The sequence below is a fragment of the Rhinoderma darwinii genome, chromosome 4 (genome assembly GCF_050947455.1).
Source record: "Rhinoderma darwinii isolate aRhiDar2 chromosome 4, aRhiDar2.hap1, whole genome shotgun sequence".
NCBI lineage: Eukaryota > Metazoa > Chordata > Amphibia > Anura > Rhinodermatidae > Rhinoderma > Rhinoderma darwinii.
Window position 1 is genome coordinate 163,835,812 of NC_134690.1, and position 11,734 is coordinate 163,847,545.

An 11,734-nucleotide genomic window follows, 5' to 3' on the forward strand; every position below is an offset into this window, starting at 1 on the left:
CCAGTCTACAGCGACGTCTTTTGGCAACTTTTTAGAAGAGGCTGGTAGGCGTGCATCCTACAAGCAGGAGCTGTAACTAACAGCTCATGAACTGAGTGCTGCCTCCTGAACACAGCTGGGGTTGGGAACAGCTCTGACCCCAGCTGTTTAACCCTTTGATCGCCGTGGTCCTTGACCGCGGCATGATCAAAGAGGACTCCCCTCTCAGATCGCGTCGCTGGGTTTACGGTGGAGGACTGGGGAATACCACTGCAGTTAGCCCTGGGGGTGGTTGAAAGGATCCAAGGGCTGTCTGTTCCGTTTGCCTGCTTTTCGGGCACACTATGTGCTGCCCTAACAGAAGCTTGTGTCATAGTGACACAGTGTAATGTATAAGCATAAAGGAGTATATTAATACATTATAAGTAAAAAATAAAGTTTTAAATAAAGTTATTGCTTAATCACATTTTTTTTAAAAGTTACAAAAAAATAAGTTTAAAAAAATGTCCAAAAAAAGTAATTATTCTGTAAAAAATATATTTTATTGCCCATACATTACATAAAAACCTACACATATTACGTATTTACACGACTGTAATAACCTGAATAACTAATTTAACAAGTTATTCAGTGTGAAACACAAACGGGATAGAAAACATAAACAAAAAAAACAATGCAGAGAATCACTTAGGTCCTGTTCACATCAACGTTGGCTCACCATTGAGGGGTTCCGTCGGAGGTTTCTGTCTAATGGTTGCTAATGGTTGCTAATGGTTTCCGTTTGTCACCGTTCCGGCAAGTTTCTGTTTAGACGACGGAATCAATAGCGCAGTAGATGTTTCCGTCACCATTAATATTAATGGTGATGCAAACGGAAGCTGTGGTTTCCGTTTGACTTTCCATTGCGGGGCTCCACGACAGAAACCTCAGACGGAACCCCTGAACGGAAAGCGAACGCTGATGTGAACCGGCCCTTAGGGTATCAGCATCAGTTTTTTTTGTCTCTCAAGTGATTACAACTGCAAAAACTGATGCAAAAATGTATCAGTTGCCATCAGGCTTTTTCACGATTTTTACTACAAAACAATCAGTTGTCATCAGTTTTTACCGTCCGTTTTTAACATCAGTATTTACCACAATGGTCCACCAAAAAGGTGGTCTAGGCTCTGAATATGTTCCAATTTTATAAGAGTGGTGGATAGTTTGTGATAGATTGTATATATGATAGATTAGATACTTGTTGTGTTCCATGTCAGGGCTCTCCTTCTCTGCTTGGGCCTTGGCACTACACTGAAGTATGCCACACATTGTAATGTCACGTGTGTCATATTCAGTGCAGCGCCAATACCGGCGCCAAGAGAGAGAGAGCCCAGAAGGCAGTTTCTGTCCACTGACCTCAGATCAAATCTTCGAAAGCAGCCATGGGAGCCTGAAAAGACGCCAAACACTAGCCATAACTTCAGTGAGTAGTAGTTTTTGGCGCCTTTACAGCTACCCAATACCACCCCGCATCTCCTACCCACCCCACACCACACAGGGATTCACACAACAGCCATCTAGATCAGTTTTTGACGGCCATTTTGCATCCGTTTTGTACCCGTTCCGTGTTTTCTGTTTTTGACAAATTTTTAAAAACAGATGAATTTCATGTGTAGATAATATGCAATGTTAAATACTTTTGTGTCAAAAAAGACAAAAGTATAGTAGGTATGATACCTTTATTGGCTAACCATAAAAATGATATACGCAAGCTTTCAGAGCACACAGGCCCCTTCGTCAGGCAGGTTTACAAATGAATGAATTAGAAAAAAAATGTGTAGATAATGAAACAGTGTCCTCTGTAGATAATGCTGCAGTGCCCTCTGTATATAGTGCCACACCCCCTGTAGATAATGCCACGGTGCCCTCTGTTGATAGTGCCACCCCCTTTATATAGTGCCACATACCATCTGTAGATAATACAGCAGTGCCCTCTTTATATGGTGCCACACCCCCCTGTATATAGTGCCACATACCCCCTAGTATATAGTGCCACACATGCCCCTGTAGATAATGCCGCAGTTCCCTCTGTATATAATGCCCCAATACCTCCTGTAGATAGCGCCACACAGCTCCCTTGTAGGTAGCACCACACAGCCCCCTTGTAGGTAGCGCCACACAGCCCCCTTATAGGTAGCGCCACACAGCTCCCTTGTTGGTAGTGCCACACAGACCCCTTGTAGGTAGCGCCACACAGCTCCCTTGTAGGCAGCGCCACACAGCCCTCTTGTAGGTAGCGCCACACAGCCCCCTTGTAGGTAGCACCACACAGCCCACAGCCCCCTTGTAGGTAGCGCCACACAGCCCTCTTGTAGGTAGTGCCACAAAGACCACTTTGTAGGCAGCGCCACACAGCCCTCTTGTAGGTAGCGCCACACAGCCCCCTTGTAGGTAGCACCACACAGCCCACAGCCCCCTTGTAGGTAGCACCCACTCCTCTAGATAGCACCACTGTAGCTCCCTGAAGGAGCGAAATCCCCATTTGGCCGGGGATTCACCTCCTTGTCCATATATGGACAGTGATATCAGGGGCAACTCCAGAAGCAGAATCCCCGTACACAGCGTGGCCAATGCTGTGACCGGGGATTCCACTCCAGGAGAAGCCCCTGTCGCCTGTGTCCATTAATGGACAGTGACGTCACTGGTTTATCTTGGAGTGGAATCCCCGGTCCCATAGTCGGCAATGCTGTGTATGGGGATTCCGCTTCAGGAGTTGCTCCTGATGTCACTGTCCATATATAAACAGAGACATCAAGCACTCCGTCCAGGAGCGGAATCCCGGGCCACACGGGGATTCCGATCCTTCAGGGAACTACAGTGGTGCTAGTAGATAGCAGAGCAGGAAGATACCTCCCTACTCTGCTATATGTCCCGCCCCACATCCCGACGGGTGCCATGGGCACCCTCATGCCTGGTGTCGCCGCTAGCAGCCGCCACTGAGTGAAGAAGCGGCCAGGCGGAAAGGCGACTGAGTCGCCGGGCCCGGCTCTTTTGAAACAAGCAGGGGAAGGGAGCCAGCGCAGCGCCCACTTCCACCTGCTGGGGTGATGCGCCATGTGCAATGGCACAGGTCGCACACTCCTAATGCCGGCCCTGGGTGGGAGGGTAGTCGCCAGAGTCTCCGCCTGGAGTGAAATCCCCGGCAATGCTATGACCGGGGATTCCGCTCCTAGCTCACATCCACCTACCCGCCAGGCGCTGACAGAAGGTAGATGTGGCAGCACTCAGTGTTCATCCGGTCACCATTAAAATAAATAGGGTACAGCGCCGGACCTCCCTGGGAGCCGGAACCAAAAACGCTGCAGGCAACTGATGTCCCCCGTGCCAAAACAGATCCCATAGAAAGCTATGGGATCCGTTCTAGCATCAGTTTCCCTCTGGCTTTTCTTCAACACGCCGGAGGTAAACTGAAGCGGACGCCGGACATATGTGAAGGGCCGCTTATTCCTCTATTCACGTTTCAAATATAAACTATGTAACTTACAGAGTAAATTTATTCTACCCCCAAACCGCGCACAAAAAAAATCAATTTCTCCCTCATATAGTCACCTCAAAGAAAAAATAAAAAAGTTATGGCTGCTGAAAGCCAGAGATGCAAAAACGGAAAAATATTAATAATATCTGAATGGTGTTGTTTTGGTGGCAAGTACATGGATTTCTGCAAGCTCCATTCGTAGAGCATGAGTAGGCGCATGTGTCCCTCATTAGCTGCCACTGCCTGAGCTCAAAATAGCACATGTCCCTTGCATTGGTGGTCTGGTGCATAATGTAATCATTGACCGCTTTTCGCTGCTTGTACAGATGGTCCAACATATAGAAGGTGGAATTCCAGTGAGTTGGAATGTCACGTGGTGCAAAGGCAGACCATTCTCATACCTCCCAACTCAAGTATCGCAAAGAGGGACAACCGATGCTGTGCGCAATTATTATTATTTTAAGCCACGCCTCTAACCCCGCCCAATTTCCACCCATACACACCGGATTCAGCCCACACAGTATCATGCTCCCATAGTGCCTCCCCACAGTATAATGCCCCCATAGAACCCCCCACATAGTTTTAATGCCCCTTTTAGCTGCCTCCCACACAGTATACTACCCCATAGTGCCTCCCCCACAGTATAATGCCAAATAGGTGCCCCCATACAGTAAAATGCCCAAACAAATTCCCCCATACATTCTACTTCCTCCAGTCTGGCATCCTGGGATGCCATTTCATTCCATGTGATCCCTGCAGCCAATCACAGGCTGCAGCGGTCGCATGGGCTGCAGCGTCTTTCAGGGAGGCCGGACAGGACAGCAAAGGAGGGACACGTCACCAGGAGAACAGCCGGGGTAAGTATGAATTTTTATTTATTTTTTCTACGCTGCTTTACGCAGCAGAAATTCCGGCTAAAAAACCACATCACAACGTGGTGTGGTTTTTCGGATGGAATGTGCTGCGGGTTTCAGGTCGGATATGCTGCGCAGTTTTTACGCAGCATATCCGACCCATGGGAACCCGGCATTAGACTTCACAAATGTCACCATCTCAGATGAGCAACATTATATGAACAGACACATTATGAAAGAGTGCACACTTAACGTCTTAACGTAATATAAATTCAAGTTTTATTAGATACAATTGGTAAAACATCTAAAAACAGACAAGTAAACCAAGTCCATACAGTATACAAAAGGACCTGCTGCAGTATTCACTCATAATACAGAGTTAACAATAAATACTGCCCATTATTATACACATACTATATAAACAACCATAGCGTTAATAAAAAGATGATACAGTGAAATGGTTACAATGATATTAAATAACAAAATAACCATATACAAAACTATAATGGCTGTATGACAAGGAGAATATAATACAACAAATGTAGCTAATGCTAAGCCTTCCCTATATCTGCAGCAATTATGTAGTAAAGTGCATAAAGTGCAAAAAGCTGCATGAGAAAGATGTGCGCTATTTGAATACTTAGGGCTTGTCCACACACAACGGAATAGCTGCAGAAAATTTCTGCAGCAATTCCGTTGAAAAACGCAGACATTCCGCTGCGGCAAAAATGCACCAATTCCTGCATTTTTTACTGCAGAATATGGTGCGTATTTTGCTGCGTTTTTTCACAATGGTGACATCTCCTCTGAAAAACGCAGCAATTCAGTCCACTTTCCGCAGCAGTAATTCATTTGTCAAATCTCATCCACTATGCTGCCATTGTATTTTGCTGTGTTTTTTCCGGCTGAAATTCTGGCCGGAAAAAACGCGTAAATTCTGCTACGTGTGAACGAGCCCTTAGAGCAAACTAGTGCATGAACTATGACATCATAAGTATTATAAAAGTTCCCAGAAAAGAGAGCATCAGTTGGGTACAAAAAAGATATATGCAACAATATAGATGAGAGCTCAAAAGATGGTTTTGATGAATTTCTTCTTTATTGTCACTTTTTGCATTTGTTCCTTTTCTCTAAAGCTGATCTTGGTTTATTGTACAAGGTAATAGTACATTTCTTTTACCTTTTAGGAGGGCAAGATGCCTGCTCTGGTGACTCCGGTGGTCCAATGGTCGCATTCAGCCCTCAAACAAACAACTGGTACCTAGCAGGAACGGTTTCATGGGGAGTGGGCTGTGGCGAAAGTAATAAGTATGGAGTATATTCAAACGTTTACAAGAATGTTGACTGGATTAAAAAAGAAAGTGGGGTGAAATATTAATGCACAAATTCTAATATCCAGCAAATGTCTTCCAAAAAGATAAACTCTTCTTGTTAGATTTTATGCCTTTAAAATGAAAATCATATGTCTTATGGTAGGTTAAATACAAAAAGATGCCCTGGAAGAAATAACGGCAGTAACATTGAATGGTTATTGAACTTATGCCCGCTTCACAACATGTTTATGCCCTACGCTTAAGGGACTTCAGCTGCTATAAAGGTGTTGCCATCGCATGGGAAGTTCTTTTGTTGAGTGCCCGGCTCAGTTGTAATCTTCTCCCAGGAAAGCTACATTATTATAACCTCCCTGTGGTAGCCCTAGTGATGTTACTGGCCAATTACATCACTGGGGCTAGCTTCCCCAGGCCGAGATAGCAGCCAGGAATTTCAGCTGCTTTGAAAGCAGCCAGGTACTCCGGCTGCTCGGAAGGCGCAATGGGGGTGGGGGGGTCACTGTGTGGATCCCAGAGGATCCCACAGAGCCTTACATCATGGGGAGAGTGTAGCCAGAGTTTGTGGGCAGGGCAGCCTCTGCTGCATCGGGAAGCTCCAGTGCAACAGTCCATATAAGGACAGTTACATCACTGGAGTTTCCCGATGTTTCTATTAACGGATATGTCACGAACAGGGTCATAACAGTTTATGACATATCTGTTAAACGGATATCATTATAGCTTGTGGGTGTCGGATGCCACTGTAAGGCATGCGTCAGAGACTATAGGTCTGGAGTTTTTTCCTGACATATACTGTATGTTAAAGATAGGGAAAAATGTGATGTGCACAGGACCTAAAAGGGTTATTCGGGTTTGAGCAAATAAATATTGTTTCTATAATGAAAGGTAATATTAATTTCCTATGTACTTGCTGTATAAATTACTCATGGTTTTCAAGATGCTTGCATCCCTTTAATAGGAACTTTTATTGTTGATTCCCAGGGGACTAAAAAAATCTGTCCTCATCATGTGATAGACACACAGGTGCAAGAATAATTTCAGTTACAGTGCAGATATCAGATCTCTATTGAGCTGTGTACCTGCGTGATCATCACATGACCAGGACAGAAGTTTATCAACTGGAAGTAAACAATGATGAGTCTGTAGGGCACTGCAGCAAATAGTGAGAGTGATACTGACTGCTACGCCGCTTATCATCATGGGACACTAATATTATCCCATACAGGGACTATACACCTTTAAAAACAAGTGGTTAAGTCCAGGGCCACCCCCTGCCCCCGGTTAATAGAAACCACTTATTGGTAGTGGCAGTAAGGGCCATCTACTAATGAGATTGTTGTACTGAATGGTCCCCACTCCTTCCCCTTCTGATAAACAAGGGGCATGATTCTCCATTACCTCCTCTTCCCCATTGCATCTGTTGGAGGGTGTACCTGTGTGATGAGCAAAAACCGTCAAGTTAATACATCAATCGGCGGATTTTAGCCAAAGGAAGACAGAAAACCATCTCAACTGTGTTAATTTCAATGCCCAAAAAGAACAACCTGTCGTGCGGCCTTCTGTCTTCTCCTCGGACAAGGGCACACTGAATTGCTTCATAAGGAACTTGAAAGAGTCGAAAAGGTAAGAACAGTGCCTGACTTGTCAAGGGCAATGAAAAGGATATCGTCCAAATAATGCAAAAATGAACCACCCACTTCAAGATTGTACCATACAGCTCAAAGTAGTGCCTTGATATGGAACAGCCCATATGAAGACATGTATCGTAGTAAAAACTACCATACACATGGCAACCCAAGAGATGATGGTAGACTGATTGCACCAGCCAGCCTCCCTGACTAGCGCCACCGGCCTGTCACAGGAGACGTAGGACACTGAGGAGTCCTCTTTCGAAAAGCTGTCATTTATAGAACACCCCTTTGGGTCAGAAGGGTGCTGAATTAAACAGAACTTCCTCGGCTCTTTTTTGGGAACTACTCCCAACAGAAATACTCTAAGATTGGGGAATGGAGGGTGGGCAAAGGGACAAACAATTCTCCCCAGGGAGACTTATTTTTGAATTTTCTCCCATAGTACCTCAGAGTACTCTCTGGCTGATTTAAAATTGTAAGAAAATGGGTCAAGGGGACCTAGTCAATTTTAATGGTATAATAAAAACAAAAACCAAGCTGTGCCGCAGCCTCCTTATTGGAATATAGGTTGAGCCAAGAGCCCATCGTGTCAATGCCCACCAGGGTCCTTGAGCTCACCCTGGGCTCCTGGCTTCCCAGGCAAATAAGCAGTATGGTGCGGGCATCTGATTGCTATATGGGAACCCCAACACGCGGAGCACACATACTTGTACTTACAAAGGCCAAAGTAGCGCAGTGCCCTTCATTGAACAGCTGACAGGTCCCGGGGCAGCCACTACCCCTTGGCTGGTAGAGACACTGGGTACAGTGGCTGCTGGCTGTAAGGGAAAACATTTTTGGGACAGCATAACCTGAAGTCACACGTCCGAGGCCTTAACAACCTAACCGATTTCCAGCAGCAAGGCCAGACGTGTCCGGAACTCCTTGTCATACTTCCACCATGCGAAGCCCCGATGGGATTTGCAGGGATCTTGAGAACCATAAGGAATTGATACAGAACGTATATTAGAAAATTGTATAACTTTTCATTATACAAAGAATCATATCTCCATTGTTCACATATTGGTAAGATTTCAGTTATAAATTATCATACAAAACAGAATATACTCTTCTGATAGAGAATGTGTTGCTGAAAAATACTGTACATGATAGTAACGATGAACTAAAAAAATACAATGCACCCTGGGCTTTGTTAAAGTAGGGACGACTACAAGGGCATCTGCTCCCATGAGATTTGCTATATTAGCTTATTTTAGCTCTAACTGGACTCTATATTTGCTGTTTTCTGATACACAATCACCTTTTTATAGTTCTGTAGTTCAACACTGGTCATGTTCTGGTATGCTTTTGCTGTCACAATTATGAATGAACTAGAAAATATATTTTTAATTACTATTGGTATTCTAATTTATTGATTTGTGAGAACATATTAACTGTAATATATACATATATAGAAGAAAAACATGAATGAAAATATATGTATGCAAAAAATTTGCTCAGCATTAAAATTCAGTTGCCAATAATTAAATATGTAGCAGTCGTGCAGGTTGTGTAAAGGGTACAACTGTATCACAAGCAGGTACCCTTGTGCGGACTGTAGGGGTAATTTACAAGGGAAGATTATCTGTCCGGTAACGAGCACCGATCGGCGATAACAACATGTCAATTGGCGTTTGTTTGTTCCATTTACATGAAGCAATGATCGGCAGTATGGGGACAAAAAAAATTATTATTACGATTGTTCATCCCCATATAGTTTGCATATTGTCGGCAGCACAACGCCTTTATACAAAAGGCAAAAACAATATGATCAGCTGACAGACAAGCGTTTGCTGGTTTGTCAGCTGATCGCTACCCTGTTTACATGTAAAGATCAAAAACAAGCATTTGTACGAGCACTCGTTCAGCCGATTATCAATCCTCTAGCTTCCTAAAAGGAGTCAGCAGTTATAGCAACTCCATTAATCGCATCCATTAGTGTGTCATTAAAACACCCCAATGGATGCCCATTATGAGACAGTGCAAAGATTAACATCTAAGTGAACGTTCATTGTGGTTGTATGCTTGCTGTAACCTACATGGTTGTACCTTGTTTTCCACTGTCACTGGGATAAATATTTGGTGGTTTGAGACATTGACTAACTGACAATAAGAACTAACCAGCAATGAAATGTAGTGGGCATCTCCCACCGTGACTCACGGAGATGTGTGAGTGATTCACCGCAAAGTTACAAAGTGCAACTGGAAAGAGTTGCAGCTCCATTCTGTCAACTGTGTGGTAAGTGGTAGCCCGCACCGAGACCCACTGAAGAATGCAGGTGATAAAAGGCCTTTTATTCGCAAAATAAATTTTGTTCCAGGGGGACTTCCGCAGATTTTGAGAAGTATATAATGTAGACACTGCTGCGTTGATTCTATATATAATATAGCACATGGTATCAATCTGTGCATATTGCATCAGTGCAGCAGTGTCTATATACTAGTATATATACATAGCTGCCCTGATAAAATATAAAACATCAGTGCAAAAGTCTATGAATATTGCTGCCTCTATGATTAGGAAAAAATAAATAAACCTTTTGACACAATATATGAAAGTTTGTTTTTACTCATTCAATATACAGTAGATCATTTATATATTATCGGGATATATATCTATCTATATCTATAGTCGTTCAAAGACAGGCAGCACTCCAAGTTTTAGTGAAAAAATGGCTTTTATTTAGCCCTTGTGCAACGTTTCGGCTCAGCGTATGGAGCCTTTTTCAAGCATACAAAAAGTGTGTAAACCAGTGGTATATATGGGGATCAGACACATGATCCCATTAACAGGTGATTGGCATAAACAGTAGATAAAAAGCAGTAATACAATCATTACAATTTTAAAAAAAGCATACATGTGAATACATAGTGATCAATGTACAGAGTAAACCAGACGAATATAAATATCGATGGATGTATAAGGGAGTTATCTTTATGTATGCCCAGTTGCGAGGAATTCGCAGTTCGAAGCGCTCTGCGCGTGCGCCGCTGATACACTACAATAAACCCTTATGTAGATTTCTTCACCAAGACGGCCACTGCCGGCTTCGAGACCGTGATACGCATGCGCGGAAATGCGCCGCTGATACATGGAAATACATGGACCAGCGTCACTGACAAGTGCCCATCAACTTTTAGAATGCCGGATACACACTGGAACGGATCCACAGTACCACATGGTATTGTTTTTAATTATTTCCTATGGTTTACACATGTGAGGGTTTAATAGTATGCTTATCAATTAACACTTATGTTCCTTATACATCCAGCGATATTTATATTCGTCTGGTTTACTCTGTACATTGATCACTATGTATTCACATGTATGCTTTTTTTAAAATTGTAATGATTGTATTACTGCTTTTTATCTACTGTTTATGCCAATCACCTGTTAATGGGATCATGTGTCTGATCCCCATATATACCACTGGTTTACACACTTTTTGTATGCTTGAAAAAGGCTCCATACGCTGAGCCGAAACGTTGCACAAGGGCTAAATAAAAGCCATCTTTTCACTGAAACTTGGAGTGCTGCCTGTCTTTGGACGACTATACTTGGATTTGGAGCAGTGATCAAGCTCCCAGGGCGCGCACCCATCCACAACTTTGACTGGTGCTGCTGGATTGTGGACTTTCTATCTATCTCATATATATATATATATATATATATATATATAGAGAGAGAGAGAGAGAGAGTGAGAGAGAGATAGATAAATATGTATACAATATTTACTGTGTATATGTATTGAACGGATGTGATTAAATGTATTGAACTTGATGTGTTAAATCATTTCAAAACCCAATATATTCAGAGATATTAAACATACATAAAATAACTTATACCTTCGACGGATGTCTTAGACAGATGTCTCAGCCATCCGTCGCCCATACATTCCCATGTTAAAAAAAAAAGCATATGTTTAACATATAAGTTTTTTACTGGATGACTGTGACGGATGCCTCTGACTGATGCCATACGTCGCCTATAGAATCCCATGTTAAAAAAATGGATACGTTTATTGCATGGCGCGATACTGTATTAGGCCTGATTTACACGAGCGTGTGCGTTTTGCGCACGCAAAAAACGCGGCGTTTTGCATGCGAAAAAGGCAATTAACAGCTGCGTGTGTCATCAGTGTATGATGCGCGGCTGCGTGATTTTCGCGCAGCCGCCATCATTATGACACTCCGTTTGGATGTTTGTAAACAGAAAAGCACATGGTGCTTTTCTGTTTACATTCAGAGTTTGACAGCTGTTGGGCGAATCACGCAGTTCGCACGGAAGTGCTTCTGTGCGGCATGTGTGGTTTTCACGCACCCATTGACTTCAATGAGTGCGTGATGCGCGAAAAACAGGGAAATATAGAACATGTCGTGAGTTTT

General features: G+C 43.4%; 1 protein-coding gene across 1 annotated transcript in view; it reads left to right on the top strand.

Annotated features, from left to right (window-relative positions):
• Positions 1-8,837, top strand: part of MASP1 (MBL associated serine protease 1) — a 140,028-nt gene extending 131,191 nt beyond the window's left edge. Inside the window, exon 16 of the mRNA XM_075861796.1 lies at positions 5,535-8,837. Within this exon, the coding sequence (XP_075717911.1) occupies positions 5,535-5,725 (191 nt within the window). The 3' untranslated portion in view covers positions 5,726-8,837. The remainder of the gene's footprint in view (positions 1-5,534) is intronic.
• The last annotated feature ends 2,897 nt before the right edge of the window (positions 8,838-11,734 follow it).